Raw genomic sequence first — 20982 nt, forward strand, 5'->3', positions numbered from 1 at the left:
TGGATTTCATTGATGAGACAACAGATGCCGCAGGAAGTATGGAAATTCACTTTCCACGGTCGGGTCTGGAACCAAGAGCCACAGTAAACGAGAGATTACTACTGTATGCTGTTTCATGGGGCAGAAAACAAGTGAAGGTAGTACAGAATCAAAACACAATCGTTCCCATTAGAATACAAGTTGTGAAGCTGCCTTTTCCATCGTCTCTCCTCGCTGAGCTGTGTGTCTATATGTATAATCTGATCCCTTGATTTAGTGATATCATGCCGCGCACATGCTGCACATAATCTGCAGCAAAATGGAGCGACATGCGAAGATATGTGTATTAATCTAAGAGAGTAGTAAACCTGCACGTGTATCTGTCCGTACAGTGCCTGTCTCATGTACGGTCAGTAGGCTGACCCAGTAGCAACACACTGACCCAGTGGCCTGATGCAGCTCAGCGTCCCTCATCACAAGTTACATGATTAGGTGAAGGCACGCTGACCTTGTCTTCACTTGAAATGGCCCCTCCAAATCTAACCGTACGAGCCAAGCGCATCCTTGTACTGGTGACCTAGTGCCAGATCATCCAGAATGAGATTGGCCCAGAGTCCTGCTCCTAAGTAAGTTCCTAAGGAACTTGGCTCAGATAGCTCTTGCAGGAGACATCCCTGCTCTACTTCACGTCTTTGGACCCAAGATTGAGTCCACTCCAGCAGGGGGGGACTCTGCGGGATAATCTGCGGTCCTGATTGAAAATGAATCAAGAGGTTAACCCTTACGGGTAGGGATTAAGCGAGCGCATCTGTGTGCGTGTTGCAGTATATTGTATGTGCGTTTTCATGCATATCCACCTGTTAGGCACTGTGGTGGACGCTATATTATTAAAAATGTCTTATTTTTAAAAGAGGCATAGCAAACTGATTGGAGAGCAGTTGTTAGCAGGCGTTGGGTAAAAGGTCCCAGAATAACACCGTCATCATTTGGATGGTAAAAGATCAACATGGCAACTCAGCATCACATGTTCTAGTCATCTAAGATGTTGGAGACCAGATAGGGTGACTATCCCGCTTTTCAAAGTTTTGTGTTTCATGGAAGAGGTATTCATATAGGTGTTATGTTTGGAGAGATTTTCCCTCATGGCCACAGTGATTATTGATCCACATATTGATCTTTATGCTTGTCTGGTGTAGGTTGCAATTTGTGCAGCATTTGTACTCCCATTTTAGTGCATGCTATCTGTATTTGGAGTATGACCTTGACCTTGTGTCAGTGCTAATTGATTAGTCTGCTTACTACATTACTACATGAGTGCAGAAGAATTACAAAGGATCAGTGTTGGGAGTAAAGGCGTTAAAAATGATATGGATGTGTAGAAACATATGAAACTGCTGTATTTTAACACCAAAACTTGATTTTTGTATTCACATATGAATGGAAATAGACTGAAAAATCATACATGTGTATTTAGTTAGTCAGTGGCTGACGCAGCAGCAACAATTTCCAAGCTAGACATAACTAGTGTCCTAATTAAACAACACTGTTGTCTATCTGTCAATCTGTCAATCCACACAGGTATCATATCATTATAGTTACACATTACTTACAGAAAATCATACATGTGTATTGAGGTAATCAGTGGCTGACGCAGCAACTACAATTTCCAAGCTAGACATAATTAGTATCCTAATTAAACAACACTGCAGTCTGTCTCAATTAGACTGCAATAGTTGCACATTAATTACAGACACATACGTAGGGGCTATCCACACAGAAACATTTTCAGGTCAAAAAGTATTTTATAATTTCAGCCTCCCATCCACATGGGAATGGCGTTCTGTGTGTCCTGAAAATGTATTTTTTGAAAACCGCTTCCAGAGTGGGAAAATCTGAAAACGCTGGCTTGTCGTTACCGTGTAGACAGGCAATACGAGAACGATGACGTCACCGACCCACCGCCACCTCGTCGCCGTCATATGACCAGAAGTGAGCTTTGACGACAAGCCAACATCAGATCTGACTATTTCGAGGGGCGTGACTCACCTTAGATGACATTCTCCTGATATTTTCTTGTCTTATACTCCACAATGACTCGCAGAAGTGGAATTACTTCTGCGAGTCATTGTGGAAGACGACACACTTTCTTCTTCTATGGTTTGGAGTGTCACATGGTTCCGTCTGTGTGCCTGCTCACAGCGCCACACGTAGGTGTGCTTTGTGTATTACATCGTTTTCACTCAGTGATGCGTTCCCGTCTGGATGCAACTGTATACAGTACTAATGTGGCACAGTGTGGACGTGACCTTTTATCAACACGCCCAAAAAAAAACAAACCCCAAGAACGTTCGAACGAAGCATAACAAAAAGCATCAGGTATGCTGTGTCATTCAATTTGTGTGCCTAGCTGCGTCACAACAAGCTCAGCTCAATGAATGATTGCGGCCACATTGAAGGCAGCACTTCAGTTATGTACATATGTTGATATAAAAGTTGTACCTGCCTAGAAGCAGCAGAACCAGCCAATCTATAAAATACGGTAAGTAAACGGACAAATATCACAAGCGGTTTTTGGATCTTTCCCACAGGACAACGGTGAAGTCAGGACTGGTGTTCAGTGCGGTGCGACCCAGTGACGTGGCATTATGGGACGTCAAGGCGGAGCCCGGCAGAGTCGCCATACCCAACACTGTGTCTTTTGTGTGCCGGAGGAAGGTCGCTATCACTGCAAAGAGGTCAGTCAGTGCACCAACATACAGTCATGGTACAGTCATGGAAAAAATGATTACTTCACGCTTGTTTCTTCAGTTTCTTGATCCATTTTAATGCCTGGTACAACTAAAGGTACATGTGTTTGGACAAATATAATGATGATAACAAATATAGCTCATAAGAATTGAATTTAAGAGCTGATATCTAGCACCTTCCATGGTTTTCTTGGTAATAACCAAAATCACTTAAGTTCTTACATGAATAGCTGTAGCATTGTACTGCCAAAAAATGTAACTCTTATGAGCTATTTTTGTTGTCATCGGTATATTTGTCCAAACAATTTGTACCAGGCATTAAAATGAACAAAAAACTGAAGAAACAAGGGTGGGCTAATCAGTTTTTACATGACTGTATGTTAGGGCAGGAATCACATTTAGTTAGCCTCAATGATTTATTTCAGGGTTGTCCAAACTTTTTCCACTGAGGGCAACATAGTGAAAAATGAAAGGATGCAAGGACCACTTTGATATTTTGTAAAGACATATGCTAAGAAGTTATATATTATATATTTCAAGAAAAAAAAGCATCAAAAGCAATATTAATATTATGAACTTATGTTTTTGCTGTTGTTTACCATCCATCCATTTTCAATGCTGCTTATCCACACTAGGGTCACAAGGGTATGCTGGAGCCTATCCCAACTGAGTTTGAGCGAGAGGCAGGGTACACCCTGGACTGGTCGCCAGCCAATGGCAGGGCACATATAGACAAACAAGCATTCACACTCACATTCATACCTATGGACTATTTAGAGTCGCCAGTTAGCCTAACATGCATGTTTTTGGAACGTGGGAGGAAACCGGAGTACCCGGTGAAAACCCACGCACCCACGGGGAGAACATGCAAACTCCACACAGATGTCCAAACGGAGATTCAAACCCAGATCTTCCCGATATCCTGACTGTGTGGCCAACATGCTAACCACTAAGCCAACGTTTATATACAATATTTTTTGTAAAAAAATTTTTCTTTACTTTTTCCCCAACCCAATTTTCCAAACGTAGAACTTTTTTTGGTTTGTTTGTCTCATAATATTATGACTTTTAAAAAAAACTTATTTTTTCTTTCATATTTCAATCCTATGCTACTAAAATTACATTATTTTTCCTCATAATATTACAAGTTTTCGTTAGAATACAATTTTCTTCTCGTAATATTTGAAAATTTTTCCATTTCTGATGTTTTTTTTTTAATTTGTCAAACTTGTTAATTTTCTTTCTTGTAAATTTTCTTCTCTTAATTGTGTCTTTATTTCCATAATATTTTCAAATTATTATTGTAACATTATACTTAATATTTTTTCCACAACCTAATTTTCCAAAAAACTTTGTGTTGTTTTGTTTGTTTCTCATAATATTACAACTTTAAATAAAATGTATTTTTCTTTAACACTTCAATGTTATGAGATTCTTTTTATAATTTAATTCTCGTAAAATGAAGATTTTTGTGTTAGATTACAAGTTTTCCCCTTTAATAATTTGACTCGATTCTTGTAAAATTACTGCTCATTTTTCCGTTTTTGCTGTTGTTTTTGTTTTTAGTGAGAGTGTTACAGTATATTTTTAGAATGTGCCACGGGCAATAAAAAAACAGCCGCCTGCCACAAATGGCCCCCGCGCCGCACTTTGGACATCCCTGATTTATTTGAACCATTCTTTTTCCAGGAAGGAATGATACAACCGACATCTTGAAGGATTTTTCAAAACAAGAATTGGGTGCACAAGTTTGAATTTATTTAGGATTTATTTAGAATTTGTAAAATGTGTGGTTTCCTGGCACAGATCTGTCTTTTAAGCATAGGCCATGAATGTTCAACTCATACAAAACGAAGAACTAGATGAAGCAATTTCAGTCGAAATTGCGCGTCACTGCTGTAGAGCTGAAGCTGAACTGAAATGCTGTTGAAATGTAGAATTTATATATAAAAACAAGTTGAATGAATGTAAGAATAGTTTGAAAGCTGAAGCTGCGCTGAAATGCTGGAGAAATGTCTGAATATTGAAATGGAGAATGAATATAGAAATATTTAGAATGAATGTTGAAAGTTGGAATGATGTTACAATAGTTTGAATGGGTCGAATAATGTGACAAATGTTGTGCTGTAGTCTTCCACGTGGAGGGGCGACATATAAGCAATGTGCAAATGGTAAAAAATGTCCATTCCGTTTCAATGGGGGAAAGAATGGAATTACAGTTAATGTGGGATTTAAAAAAACAACAACTTCTGATAGCCCATAGGTACTGAATGAGCTGATTATTTTGATGTCGGAATGATTTGAATCGGATGAAGAATGAGGGATAGTTGACGGCCAAAGAATGGGGCAGAACCTTATCCATACCCTACTGTTGCTGACTGTAACACTATAACATCCCACGCGACTAAACAAGTAGGGGTGTCACAAGATCTTGCAAGATTAAAACCTGACAAGGTTACTCATGTGGGAAAAAAATGTCTTGTGAGCACTTGGCCTGGGATGATAATAAATAAATGAATTAGTCACACAATAAATGAAAATGAACTTGATCATTTGCCGGCCTCAATACATTGCCATGTGCGTGTGTGTCTGTTTTCCTCGTCTCTTGCCTTTAAACAGGCAGGAAGAGGTTCACTCTGTGCATTGGGTTCAGCACCTTGGCTCGGTTGTTCCGTAGAACAACGGCATGAATGGAGTGAGCCTTTTTTCAGTTATGCAGTCACATTGTCTCGGTCGCTGCCAGCATACACATGGAGTGCAGTAGAGTGTAAGTGTAACGGATGCCAGCCTGTGAGGCTGTGCAAGTGTACGTTGGTAAACCTCACTCCCTCTGCCTGAAGAGCTGCGCTGAACACGCAGTTGACAGTCCAGGCTTTTGGCCGTGTGGTCAGCGCTCTCGCCTCCCATTGCGAAGGTCCTGTGTTTGAGACCGGGTGCGGGCGGTGTGAAACATGGCGGGTTACATATGGTAGAAATTAAATTAGTAGATTGCAGTATATTTTCATATTTTTTAATACTTTTTCACCTCATAGACTAAAATACAGCTGGGGCCTCCCCTATGCTTTAAAACAACGGATTTTCTGGAGCATATTTTTGAGCGTTTTCTGCCCACTGCAGACCATGTCAAGGTAGAACCATTTTAATTTCAAACATAACGGAAGTTAGCTTACCAATGTTTTGTGTTATTTTTCTGAACGGCTGCTTTATAGTATTTGTTGCATGCAGATTTAGTTGGCATTGCACTTGTTATTTTCTACTTACTTTGTACTTGTTCCTTTTTACCAAGTGAAATGAATGTATTTGAAAGTACAAATGCCAGTAGATTTATGTTTCATGTTGAGGATTCATGCATATTATTTTCAGTCGCGTTGCTGGCACACATCAGTGTCCACCTCTGCCCAGCAACCTCCCGCCCACGCAGTAACCACCGCTCGCCAGCCCGCCCACCCGCCGTCCGGCCCGACCCACTTATCCGTAATCATCCATAATCACGGCTCCGTTATCCAGGCTTAAGCGCTTGCACGTTCACAAGGGGGGATCAGAAAGGAGAGATATTCCAAGTTGTGTCCCATCATGTACTCTGGCTCACCAGGACACCCCCCCCCCGCCCATCCCTTCACACACACATTCCCATCTCTGTGCTTTGAAGTGATATGGAGGGTTTAATGTCCCCCCTAATAGAGGGATTTCCAAGAAATAAGGGCATTAACCCCTTCTATGTTTCTCCGGCTCCCTCTCACGCGTACTCTGGCAATGCAATAAGCTACCTGCACCACTTTTATTCACTGAAGACAATATATACGGTTATAAACGAGCCTTGCCGCATATGGAGGTGGTATTAAAACATGTGAATCTCTAAGAGAAGCTTTCATGTCAAGCAGAATGCAAACTGTCACAGATGTTGACTTGTTTAACCTCATCCATCAACACCAGCAGAACGCTTTTGGGACATTTGGGTAATGGTGTTAAAAGCTGGTTAAAAATAGTACTAATATTCTTCCTGAATCTTTTAGATGGTGATTTCGACACAATTTAAACAGAACTGTCTGCATCACAGGGGTCTTTTGGAGGTTCTCCAAGTGGACTTTGTGGTAAAAGACGTCTCCGAGCAGGCCGAGACTCACGTCATCTCCTGGCGACTGGATCAGCCCGGGAACGTCAGGGACGTGGGCCAGATGCGGATCTATACCAGCCAGAGAGACTACGTGGGGCTGGCCCCTCTTGTCATGGTAAGAAGATGCACTGTCACGCCCCATAAAATTCAGTTATTAAGTCATTAAATCCCAGCCATTTTTCAAAAGACCACCCCTTCAGTACCGGCCATTTTAGATGAGTTTGACTGATCGTTTAAGGGACACAGAATATTGTGTTCTGTGGCCATATAAACATGGAACCTACCAAAAGAAAGATTAGACTCACGTCTTTCATTAGAAAACTACTTTTTTCTGTTCTTTAGTAATAAGCAGGAGAACATAGGCAAGTTTCAGGAAAATATCAGTTCCCAACTAAAGGGAGAAAAACAGCTTTTTGTGAAGATACATTTCAAGCACAACTTTCACTTTGACACAAATATTTTTCGCTTTTGTGACAGCTCAAATATCTAAACAACTATACCACAACATCAACAACACAAAAAAGGGGTTGTTTTATGCCAAAATAACAATTTATTTTCAAATATGTCACCAACAACTATTTGCAATTTTCACATTTGGAACTGAACTATGTGTGTCAACCCCTGTGCGCACGCGTGTGTGTGCATGCATTACAGTTTCCCTACGTGCGTAACCTTGTGCATGCTACACTCTTCCACGCTCTCCCACTTCCTCCTTCCTGTCATGTGTGATTCTTCCATGAAATAATCCCTGCCGAGCTCTTATTAAATGCACTTCTGCCGCCTTGTGGCCGTTTTTATGTTTTTTATGGTTTTTATGGTGCTCTGAAATGTTAATGCATTAGTGCAGAGTTGCATCATCACCTCTTTTTGCCTCTCGTGCAAAAAAACAAAAAAGAGGTATGAATACGTTGTTGGCATTGGGCGTTTGGGATTATAAAATTGTATAAATACGTCTTTGGTATTGAAAGAGTTATGAAAACCACCACCTTGCTGAATAGAAATAAACAGAATGACTCAAAAATAATCTAAGTCATGCACAGGCACACATTTAATACACACACAGTATGTGTCATATAATTAATGCGATCGCTGTTCCCACCGGTTATAAATGTTAACAAACACCATCTTGCATAATACAAATAAACAGAACGACTCAAAATAATCCACAAAGTCAAAATGGCTTGCTCACGAACAGGCGCGCACGCCATTCATACAGTATGTGTCTCATATTTAGTGCGATCACTCCTCCCACCAGTTATTAATGTTAAGAATCGCAAGCTTGCATAATGGAAATCAACAGAAAGACAAAAAATAATCCACACAGTCATACCCCAAGGTACACTTGCTCTCACACGTGCTCTTTATACAGTATGTGTCATATAATTAATGCTGTCACTCCTCCCACCAGTTACAAATCTTGCACAACAGAGGCAAACAGAATGACCCAAAATTATCCACATAGCCAAAGCCCACCATAGGCTTGCTCTTAGATGAACACACAAGCTCTGCATACAATATGTCATATCATGAATGCAATCGCTCCTCCCGCCGGTTATAAATGTTCAGAAACGCCTCATTGCACACTGGAGATAAACAATCTTCATAGACATAGCCCGTGGTAGACTTGCTCTCAGGCAAGCACCCATGCTCTGTATACAGTATGTGTCATATAATTAATGCCATCGCTCCTACCGCCAGTTATAAATGTTAAGAAACACCATCTTGCAAAACAGAAATAAACAGGAGGACTCAAAATAATCCACATAGTCATAGCCCAAACACGAGCACACACGCTCTGCATACAGTATGTGTTATATAATTAATTAATGCAATGGCTCCAGCATCAGCAACAGCATCATGCATAATAGAAATGAAAAGAAAGACTCAAAGTAAGCTGCAAAGTCAAAGCTGCTCGGTCCTTGCGGCTTGCTCATGCGCAGGTTTGCATCCAGTTCGTCCAATATGTGTCACATAATTAGCGCGACCGCTCTTCCCACCAGTTATTCATGTTAAGAACCGCCTGCTTGTGTAGTAGAAGTAACCAAAAAGATACTGTAGGCAAAAATGTATTTACTGAGTGGGTAAATTGTTACAAGTAGATTTTAGAATAACTGTTTGCATTGATGTCTATTGATTGAATTATTGTTGAGTGCCTGTCTTTAAAGTTCAGCAAAAATGCCCATAAACTCTGGCAGTATGGAGCTCTCTGCTCTGAACATGGCTGGCACATTTAGTGAGTGATTACAAGTAGTTTATAGAAACAATGCCTTATTAAATAACTAGCTGTATAAATGACAACTGTTTAAGTGTGTCAAAGGTTAAACAGAAATAGTGTGGTGCTCACACATTTTGTACAAACAGCTTGCACCAGCCAGGGTAAGCAGCCAGATACGGTCCAGAATGTAGTCAAAACAACTCGGCAGTATCACCGGTTGTCTAGGAATACGGGATAAAGTTAACGTTGTAGAGACTGGAGCCAATGGTCTGAGCAAAACAAGTATAAAACGACAGATGGGACTATCGAGCAGGGAACAGGTGCATGAGACAGGGTCCGAGTCTTTGTAGAACTGATAAGATATTCTCTCTGACTTATTTTTCAATACATTTTGGTGTGTGAGTCTTTTTTCCTTTTCATAACTGGAGATTAAGAACACGTAAGGGGGAGGTGAAATTGGCTGATTAATTTTCTAAAGTGGTCCTTTGACCTTTAGTATGTAGTGGAGAATTTAATCTCCAACAATACTAAATAATCCACATACCATAGTCATAGCCCACCATAGGCTTGCTCTCGGATGAGCACATGAGCTCTGCATACAACGTGTCATATAATTACTGCAATCGCTCCTCCCACTGGTTAGGAATGTTAAGAAACAGCATTTTACACAGTAGCGATAAGCAGAGTGACTCAAAATAATCCACCAAGACAAAGCCCAAGCGACTCTAAATTGTCCATAGGTATGAATATGAGTCTATATGTGCCTTGCAACTGGCTGGCGACCAGTCCAAGGTGTACACCGCCCCTCACCCAAAGTCAGCTGGGATGGGCTCCAGCATACCCCCGCGACCCTAATGAGGATATGCGGCATAGAAAATGGATGGATGGATGGACAAAGCCCAAGGTGCACGCGGTCCATCTCTGTCATGTAATGAATGAAATCCCTCCTCCTGCCAGTTATTAATGATGACGGCCACACAATGGCCACACAATGGTGAGAAAATGAAAAGTAATTGATACGCCCAGAAAAATCACTATTTCTAACACACGGCTGCCCACCACCCCGAACCCTCCTGCCAGCTTGACGCTGACATTATCTTCCATTTTTGGATCAACATTTGCAATAAAACTGACTGCTGTAATTATTAGATTAGATTCAGCTGCAGAACCCTCAATTTTCATGGACTCAGGGTGACTAAGATGTGTTTTTTTTGTAGAAAAACTGCCTATTTTTGGAGAGGAAAAATGTAAAAAAAACATTTTTTTTTACCAAAAATCCACAAATGTGCAGAGATGCACTATACAGCCAAAGTGAAAGAGGTGAGTGCAGCATAACAGCAGCATGGCGCCGCCTACAGCGCTGCTGACATCGCTTCCTGTCGCCCTGTCCTGATCCACTGGCTTATGTTTGGGTCAGTGTGGCCGGCTCTAATAGAGCATGTCTTTTTTTAAATTGCGGTCAGCAGCTGTCAATCCGACCGAGCTCAGATTGCAAAACATCTGCCTGATGCTTCAGTACACAAGCAGTCCTTGTGGGAGGGGGAAAAAAAAACCTTAGCTTCTTAGACGCAGCGTCTGAAATAAATTAAAACGGCAGAGATCTTATTAACTGGAAAGCATCCTTAAATCCATGTAGAAGGGCAAGCTAAAAGTCTAAAAATAAAGCCAGGTCAGACGTTATGATGGACGTGTAGGAGTAGAAGGTGATGTAAGGGTCAGAAGATTAAAAATGTAATCAGGTTGAGGTGTTATTGTCACAGATGACACAGTATTATACCAGGTTTTTTGTAAATTATAATCCAGATGAACACCTCTCCGAGCTGTCATCTTCGGGACCTTTAAAAATATTCCAACAAAATCTCCAACTATCATGTATAATAAAACAAAATAAAACTGAGTAAATAAACTAAACGCTATAGCAGTTTATATGTATTGTAGCGTCATGTCTATCAACCTCCTTTTTTGCCTTCTCAGAGCTCCGAGCTGTTGAATACTGCAGTATTGACTGGTAAAATGGTGAAAGTACCTGTGAAAACTTTTGCTGTGGACGCCAACGGCTCCGTCACTGACGTAAGCAGCTTTGCCAGCTGCAGATCCACCGACAAAGAGGTGCTGAAGGTAAGCAAAACTCTAATAAAGTAAGTGAGTGAGAGTTTGTTTGTGAATCGCTATACAGCAGTACTATGTATGCATAAGTAACGTACTGTAGTTATTATTATACGGCTGAATGGTTAAGCTTTTCTGGGGTCAGCAACCCCTCTTAGAGCAATGTCAGTGATCAGATGGAAGTTAAAGCCTGAAACCATACACTTTATATAGGGTATAAAGACTTTGTATTCATATTATACATGTATTATACATGTATTAAAGGATTGAGATAAAGCTTTGTTTGCAAAACTGAGCAAATGCATGTATTTTTTTTTATTTGGCCTCTTAGAATTAACATATTTTTTCAATTAAATACTCAATGATACAGCTGAGCACATGAAATGATGATGATGTAGTAGGAAAACGCACAACATGTTGGCCAAGGGGCTATTTGTGAGAAACGCCACTGCAAAAAAACATTTAGACACTTATTCATAACAATAAATAAATGATAATAAATCTAATGAGAACGCTGTATTCTCTCCAGTCTATATTGGGCTGGGAATGTGTAGTACAGGCAGTTCAAAATGTCAAAAAAATTGCATTAGCTGGCATACAACCAGCTTTTAAACATGCACGTAAACACCTTAATTAGATTGTGTTTGGCTTTTTAAAAGTCAGATTCACATACCTAGATTATGCGACTGTAAACTACCGTAATTTCTGGACTATTGAGCGCACCTGAATGTAAGCCACACCTACTATATTTAAAGAGAAAAAAATATTTCTACATACAGTATAGGCCAAAAGTTTGGACACACCGTGTTTTCTTTATTTTCATGACAATTTTCATTGTAGAGTCTCACTGACGGCATCAAAACTATGAAAGAACACATGTGGAATTAGGTACTTAACAAAAAAAGTGTAAAATAACTCTAAATACTGTATGTCTTATGTTTTAGATTTCTCAAAGTTTTGATAGCACTGCAAATCCTTGGTGTTCTCACAATGAGCTTCATGAGGTAGTCACCTGAAATGGTTTTCACTTCACGTCTGCCTTGTCAGGGTTACTTAGTGGAATTTCTTGCCTTATTAATGAGGTTGGTACCTTCAGTTGTGTTGTGTGTGTCCAAACGTTTGGCATGTAGTGTATATAGGCCACACAGAAAAATGTCACACAAAGATTTTTTTTAGCTTTTTATTAAATAAATGCTTTTTTTTTCCCAAACTGTGCCGAACAGTGCCTGTAACACGGCTACAGTAGCCTACCAGAAAAGTCATCCATTACTATCTTCATCTTCCTCCTGCACACTAAAACCACTAAAGTTGTCTTCTTCACTGTTGGAATTTAACAGCCTCATAATTCCTTTGTCACACCAGTTTCTATCTCTCTCTTCCGATGTCGTTCTCTGTGTCACTTTCGTTTGGAGTTAAAAGCCCTTCATCTTGTGCTGTCCTCTTAATCACGCCGTAGTCCAGCCATTCGTAATCCGTTGCTGCTTTTCTTACCTCTGACAACGCTGTTATTGGACTACAATGCTGACGGGGATGTCATACAACTTTCATGTCAAAAAATCTGAACTATCCCTTTGACTTCAGAGCTGCATTGTATGCATTTCTTCGTGTGTTTTCCATGACGAGGGTGTGTGCATGAAGCGCAAAGTAGCAAGTGAGTTTTCAAAGTAAAAAGTGTGGACTGAATGTTTGGCGTAACGGTGCATGTTTTACTGCCGTGCTTTTATTTTGATGTCCGGACATACCGGAGTTATACCGAGTTTGTGTTGCCAAAGGTACGGGAAGGGATTTTTTTTCTTGATTTTTTTTTTTTTTTAAATTTAAACAAAAGTAAACATACACATATGGCATAAATTTCAAGTAAATTTCCAGGATGAAATAGTGCCACGACTGCTGCTAACAGAAAGTGAAAGTCAAATAAGGATAACAAAATAAATGGTAAACCAGAAAAGAAATGAGGAAAAGGCTTCTTGAGACGTCATCTGTACTTCTGTGTAGAAGGTGTCGGACGTTTCGCTCCTCATCCGAAGAGCTTCGTCAGCAAACTAATAAGTGCTGGTAGCTTAGGCCTTAAATACAGTAAGAGTGGGCGGAATTGGTGTGCCAACACCCTCCTCCTATTGGTTCGTTACACTAAGCCTGGGCGGAGCAGTGGTATAATCCTATCCTGTTATTCACACCTACGATAAAAGGGAAGTGTCGCTCCTTGAATTGGGTATGAACGACTCTGATACTGGCTTGTTAGCATCTATTGTTCTGGCTCGGCCCTGCCTTCACCTCATTTGCAAGACTAAGAGCTGTGGGTTTTGGTCTCAGTAACCTGCTGAACACAGGGTCCAAATTAAACCTCAAACCACCATTCCGATTCAATGATGGGTTCTGTTGTTTGACAAAAATAGCTTCCTTTACTCCTCTTTCAAACCATCTGTTTTCTTTGGCCAAAATCTTTACCTCGCTGTCCTGAAAAGAGTGATTGGTAGCTTTCAGGTGTAGATGTACTGCTGATTGAGGACCACTAGCATTGTCCCTGCGATGTTGATAAAGCCTTTTTTGGAGCATTTGCTTAGTTTCCCCAATGTAGTGCTCTTTGCATTCCTCATCTTTACAGTGGATGGAATAGACCACATTGCTCTGTTTCTGGTTTGGAGCCTTGTCTTTAGGATGCACTAATTTTTGTCTCAGGGTATTTACTGGTTTGAAATAGGTAGGAATTTTGTGTTGCCATAAGATCCTCTGGAGTTTTTCGGAGACCCCTGCTACATAAGGGACTACCACTCCTCTCCTTTTTGCTTCTGTGGGCTTTTGGGTTTCTTTCCCTACTCTCTTCTTTTGACATTTGTTAAAAGCCCACCGTGGGTATCCACAGGTTGAGAGCGCTCTCTGGACATGTTGTGTCTCCTTTTTCTTTCCCTCAGCACTAGTTGGTATTTGTTCCGCTCTATGTTGGAGGGTCCTAATATTAGGACCCTCCAACATAGAGCGGAGGGTTGGAGGGTTGGAGGGTTGAAAAAATTAGTGCATCCTAAAGACAAGGCTCCAAACCAGAAACAGAGCAATGTAGTCTATTCCATCCACTGTAAAGATGAGGAATGCAAAGAGCACTACATTGGGGAAACTAAGCAAATGCTCCAAAAAAGGCTTTATCAACATCGCAGGGACAATGCTAGTGGTCCTCAATCAGCAGTACATCTACACCTGAAAGCTACCAATCACTCTTTTCAGGACAGCGAGGTAAAGATTTTGGCCAAAGAAAACAGATGGTTTGAAAGAGGAGTAAAGGAAGCTATTTTTGTCAAACAACAGAACCCATCATTGAATCGGAATGGTGGTTTGAGGTTTAATTTGGACCCTGTGTTCAGCAGGTTACTGAGACCAAAACCCACAGCTCTTAGTCTTGCAAATGAGGTGAAGGCAGGGCCGAGCCAGAACAATAGATGCTAACAAGCCAGTATCAGAGTCGTTCATACCCAATTCAAGGAGCGACACTTCCCTTTTATCGTAGGTGTGAATAACAGGATAGGATTATACCACTGCTCCGCCCAGGCTTAGTGTAACGAACCAATAGGAGGAGGGTGTTGGCACACCAATTCCGCCCACTCTTACTGTATTTAAGGCCTAAGCTACCAGCACTTATTAGTTTGCTGACGAAGCTCTTCGGATGAGGAGCGAAACGTCCGACACCTTCTACACAGAAGTACAGATGACGTCTCAAGAAGCCTTTTCCTCGATGGACAACTCCTGTACGACTGAGAGCCTACACAGACGCAGAAAAGAAATGCAAAATTAAATCATAAAGTAGTTTTTTTTTTTTTTTTTTACAGGATGGTTAATTGTATGAGACCATGACGTGTTTTGCCCGAGACTGAGAATAAAGAACGCTACATTGTGGAATCCTCCGTGCCGTCTGTTTGAACGCACTCATACACAAAATACGACACAATGGAAGCTGGACTAGCTCAGTTCTCAGGTTTTGGACAGTTGTGGTACTACAGTGTCAATGACATAATGTACAGTACATATGAATGGAGGAAGCTGAACGGTCATACTGTCACGCTACGCAGGACAGGAGCGTGTACTTCCTGTTCTGCGCCATTATTCTGGCAAGCGGTGCTTCCGGTGTGGGGGAAGGGACTGCCACTCCACGCCTGGTGGCCGCACACCTGCTGTCAATATGAATCAGTGACAGTTAAAAGACCAGCGCCGTCGAATGCGCGGCGCTGGTTCATTGTTCATTGTCATGTTCATTGTTGATGAACTTCGTTGCCTTTCCAGTGCTGTCACCTAGACTTACCTGTTTATTATTTTTGTAGCATTTTTCCCACAGAGCTTTTCCTCTGTCACTTTTGGTTTTGTTCTTGTTGTCTTGTGCAATTAAATTACTTTTAATTTTGCACTTCACCGCCTCCTGTCTGCATACCAGGGGTCAAGTCTTCGACAGCAGCAACCCCTGACGTGACACATACACCTGTACTTTGTGATGTAAAAAAGTAGCCATCACACTGCGGCAACCTGTATTGTTTCTGTGCAAATTGCTTGCCATCCAGGTCAAGACGCTCGTCATACTTTCAAGATTCAAGATTCAAGATTTTTATTGTCATATGCATAGTAAAACAGGCAGTTATACTATGCAATGAAATTCTTATTCTGTTCATTCTCCCAAGAAAAGAAAGAAAACACAAGAAAAAGAATACTTTGAATAGAGGACGAACGTTGTGTCTGGCAGGTAATTGTTTTGCGTAGTCACATCAAGGGAGCCATAGCTTCTAGCACAACGTGGCTCGTAAAAGTCTGTGTCATGCATATTTGCAGTCCAGACACGGAGACGGTGCTGCCAGGTGTCACGAGAGAAACAAGCAACTCGCTCTCCGAAAACAAGCCCAAAAACAACAGTGATCTTGAGAATTTACAAGTGACTTTACAAAAACAACCCAAAAAAAAAGAAAATTGGGAATTTGCAAGACATTTTACAAAAAAAACAAGCCCAAAGTCGCTTATAATAAGCGAACGTGGCAACAGTGAGCCGAGATGTATAAATAGGGACGTCACACTTTATTATTTCAGTAATCTGACTAATTTGGTGCATGGAAACAGTGAGTGTTGTTACCGTCGGGTCCAGTGGTGAATGGCACAATGGCACGTATGGCACGTATGGAATCACAGGAGTGCCAAAATTAAAAGGGAATACGTGTGGAAATACAAAGAGAATCAATAATACAAATATATACAAATGTGGTTTGGTTTAGTTTATTTGAACATGAAGGTTACAATGGAATACATCTCATGAATCATCCTTTCACAGTTCCACATGTCCAAAAGGAGTAGCCTATTTAATCCTACCCCCCATCTATTCCACATCTAGTACACCTGTTGTTCACTTCCTGCATTCCATGTCATGTTTTCTATGATAATCAGAATAATAATACATAATAAATAACAGTAAGAAGACATAAAAAAAAATTGTGTGTATATATATACTTTAAAAAAACAAACCTGACAGAACAATCATTGTGATGATCAAGACTCTTCTGCCTTGTATTTAGCAAACATCAACTGCTTGTATTGTTTTTTGAATTTGCTCATCTCGGTACTTTGTTTGAGTTCCTTACTCGATCCGTTCCATAGTTTAATCCCACATATAGAAATGCTGTGGGTTTTCAGCGTAGTTCTCACGTATAAATGTTTTAAGTTTAATTTTAATACAAAGAGAATCAATAATAAAAAAATACAAATGTACTCATATTCTTTTACCATTTTGTCATTGTTTTTTCTGCATTGTCTTTGTTTTTTCCAATTTGCCCTTGTTTTTCCTGTTTTGTATTTGTCTTTTGCACTTGCGTTTTGTCATTGCATTTAGTAATGACAAAGACAAAAGAATGATTTCTGTATTGTCTTTGTTTTTTCCATTTTGGTGTCTCTTTTCCTGTTTTGTCTTTGTCTTTTCCATTTGTGTTTTTTCATTTAGTAATGGCAAATGTAATGACAAAACATAAGTGGAAAAGACAAATACAAAACAGGAAAAACAACGGCAAATTGGAAAAAGAATATGACTACATTTGTTTTTTTTTTTATTATTGATTCTCTTTGAATTTCCACATTTGTAAATTTTTGTATTATTAATTCTCTTTGTATTTCCACACGTATTCCCTTTTAATTTTGGCACTCCTGTGATTCCATAGGCACGATGATGCGAGTACACCGTATCAAAAGCAATAAACTTTCATTCTCCAGAGTATTTAACATTGTAATATCAAGAGCTTAAAAAAATAAACAAACAAAACAAATGACATAATTAAGTAAACCAAAAAAGACACAAAAAAACAATAAAAATAAAATGGACTCTCTGTCTCTTTTAGCAAAAATTGCACTTAAATAAAATTGCAAAAATTGCACTAAATCACAGTCAATATTTCTGAATCAGTGTCACTTTCATTATTGTCTGAATATTGACAAAAACAGAGAAATAACCCGGAAGTCCACATTCTCTTTCAATGCATACGTCAGCTCATTTGCTTATAAATTACACCTTGATTGACCTTTAGCAATATTGTGAGAGGAATACGCTGTTTACATTTAATGAGGTGTAAGGTTTGTCAGAGTTTGATCAAAATACATGTTTTAGATGCAGTAAAATGCGTTTGGGGCACAATGATGTACCATACTTTGGGAATCACTGAAACGGAAGTTCCACCGTTTTGTATTATTTACTTCATTGTCTTTGTCACCATCCTCTTCATGACGATGCACAAACGGGCTGAAATGGACATCAGATTGTGTTTTATACACAACAGGCACGAAGAAAGTATTCGATTGTGTAGCACACGACACACAGCTAGCAAGTGGTGCTCTCGCTAGCGCATAGCAAAGAGACTGGATGACTAAAAAAAAAAATCTACTTTTTAAAAATTTTATCGTGCAGTTAATTGATTGATTGATTGTCGTGGCAGGCATAGTTCAAGTATTCCAAAAAATATAAAATATAAATATAAAAATAAACTGTAACGTACCCGCGAGTGCTTTCAGCTTCCCAGCATGTTTTGTGGCACTTGCTTTGTAAAAAGTGAAGGTAGTTGTTGTTAATTTTCTTCTTAGTAGAAGTAGCAGTCGTCCTACATGTGTTTATTACTTGTTACATTTGCTTTGACAATGTCACCACAAGTTCAGTGAGAGACACATTTGGTGTAGACACTGCTAGTGAAGGTTTATTTTATCTTTATTTTTATTTATATTAATTTTGGATCATAACGCGCCATCTCTCCCGCTTCTTCTTGATTTGCACGTAGGTGTCTGAGCGCTGCGACTACGTTTTTGTGACGGGCAAGGAGCCCAGAGGGAAGAGCAGAGTGATGATCAACTTCACGCACGCCTTTCTGAGCGCGCAGCTGGAGATGAGCGTCTGGACGCCCCGACTGCCGCTGACCATCGATGTGGCCGACCCTGAACTCAACCAAATCAAGGGCTGGAGAGTCCCCATTACAACCAGCAATCGCAAGTAAGACCATTTCTGTTTTGTGTTGTCACATTCATTCAGTTGTAGTATAATATTAATTAGGGGTTTTACAAACAGGCAGGAAGAGAGTTCACTCTGTGCATTGCAGAGTGCAGAAGAGTGTAGTGTATATTAGTAGATTGCAATATATTTTCATATATTTTTCATATTTTTTAATTGAACTTTTTTTCCTTTGGGTTAGTTTTGAATTGGGTTAAACACTACCTAGCAAACAGGAAGCAAGATGTGAAGGTAGGAGAACACACATCTACAAGTTTAAATATATTGTGCGGCGTACCCCAGGGGTCAATACTAGAACCAAAACGGTTCAACCTATACATTAATGACATTAAGTTACAAACGACCTAAAGGTAGTACTAGCTGCAGATGATGATACTGCCTTTTGTTCTGGAGAATGCACATAAGAGCTAGCAAAAAAAAAGTCATAGAGAGGAAATGACTATACTAAAAAGATGGTTTGATCAAAACACATTATCCCTGAACCTAAGTAAAGCTAAAATAGTGCTATTTGGTAATAGCAGAAAGCATACTTACAGTATGTGCAAATACAAATTGATGGTGTGGACATTGAACGGGTGAAAGAAAATACATTTAGAAATAGATGAAAACATGAACTGGTGAGTGGCGAGAAATACCTCAATATTAAATAAAGTAAAATTTGTCCTTGACCAAAAATCAGTCCATACCCTCTGTTGCTCTCTGGTAACTAACTTACTGTGTGGAGATATGGGGAAATAACTTTAAAAGTACAATTCACTCACTAAATGTACTGCAAAAAAGATGAGTGAGGATAATCCATAACGCTGCGTATGGAGAACATACAAACCCTCTATTTCTAAAATCACAATTATGATTAAAATACGTCAGCATTTCAGTGTGTGGAATCAAATTATGGAACAGATTGAGCAAGGAACTCAAACAGTTCCATGAACGATTTCATGAAACAATGCAAGCAGTTGATGTTTGCAAAATAGTCCTGAACCACTGTGTGCATACAATGCTACGGTATGCCTAATCACTGCAACACTCACTACTAACTCTTCATTCTTGTCAGTTCATTGTCTGTAGTCACCCGTTATCAACTATGTTCTGTCATGTCGATTTTTATACTTATTGTTATTTATTATGACTGTTATATGAATTATTTACGGTGACAAGAACTCTTGACAGCTACACTCAACAAAAATATAAACACAACACTTGTTTTTGCTCCCATTTTTTAGGAGATGAACTCAAAGATCTAAAACTTGTTCCACATACACAATATCATCATTTCTCTCAAATATTGTTGACAAATCTGTCTAAACCTGTGATAATGAGCACTTCTCCTTTGCTGAGATAATCCATCCCAGCTCACAGGTGTGCCATGTCAAGATGCTGATTAGGCACCATGATTAGTGCACAGGTGTGCCTTAGACTGCCCACAATAAAAGGCCACTCTGAAATGTATAGTTTTGTTTTATTGGGGGTGGTTAGGGTTACCGCTCACCCACACGACGCCACACACACTCTCTGCCATCTGCCCTGATTAGTGTAAACCGGGATTCATCCGTGAAGAGAACACCTCTCCAACGTGCCGGACGCCATCGAATGTGAGCATTTGCCCGCTCAAGTCGGTTACAGTGACAAACTGGAGAAAGGTCGAGACCCCGATGAGGACGACGAGCATGCAGATGAGCTTCCCTGAGATGGTTTCTGACAGTTTGTGCAGAAATTCTTTGTTTATGCAAACCAATTGTTTCATTAGCTGTCCGAGTGGCTGGTCTCAGACGATCTTGGAGGTGAACATGCTGGATGTGGAGGTCCTGGGCTGGTGTGGTTACACGTGGTCTGCGGTTGGATGTACTGCCAAATTCTCTGAAACGCCTTTGGAGACGGCTTATGGTAGAGAAATGAACATTCAATACACGAGCAACAGCTAAGGTTGACATTCCTGCTGTCAGCATGCTAATTGCACGCTCCCTCAAATCTTGCGACATCTGTGGCATTGTGCTGTGTGATAAAACTGGACATTTCAGAGTGGCCTTTTATTGTGGGCAGTCTAAGGCACACCTGTGCACTAATCATGGTGTCTAATCAGCATCTTGATATGGCACACCTGTGAGGTGGGATGGATCATCATTTTACATCTTTGAGTTCATCTCATAAAAAATGGGAGCAAAAACAAAAGTGTTGTGTTTATCTTTTTGTTAAGTGTATTGTACCAAGTGAACAAATGTATTGCAATTGATGTGAAACGGATGGTGGGTAGGATTAAATAAACTTTGCTTCTTCCTACTCCTTTTGGACATGCGGAATTGCGAATTGTACTATGTGA

The 20982-nt window shown here is 40.1% G+C and overlaps 1 protein-coding gene across 2 annotated transcripts in view; it reads left to right on the plus strand.

The window, feature by feature from the left end:
* LOC129170486 (transmembrane protein 132D-like) overlaps window positions 1-20982 on the plus strand; it is a 39880-nt gene that overhangs the window by 11098 nt on the left and 7800 nt on the right. For both annotated transcript variants that reach the window (XM_054758139.1, XM_054758140.1), the window contains exons 4-7: window positions 2568-2714; window positions 6784-6955; window positions 11030-11173; window positions 18439-18647. In XM_054758139.1, the coding sequence (XP_054614114.1) occupies window positions 2568-2714; window positions 6784-6955; window positions 11030-11173; window positions 18439-18647 (672 nt within the window). The remainder of the gene's footprint in view (window positions 1-2567; window positions 2715-6783; window positions 6956-11029; window positions 11174-18438; window positions 18648-20982) is intronic.

This window comes from Dunckerocampus dactyliophorus, chromosome 17, assembly GCF_027744805.1.
Source record: "Dunckerocampus dactyliophorus isolate RoL2022-P2 chromosome 17, RoL_Ddac_1.1, whole genome shotgun sequence".
NCBI lineage: Eukaryota > Metazoa > Chordata > Actinopteri > Syngnathiformes > Syngnathidae > Dunckerocampus > Dunckerocampus dactyliophorus.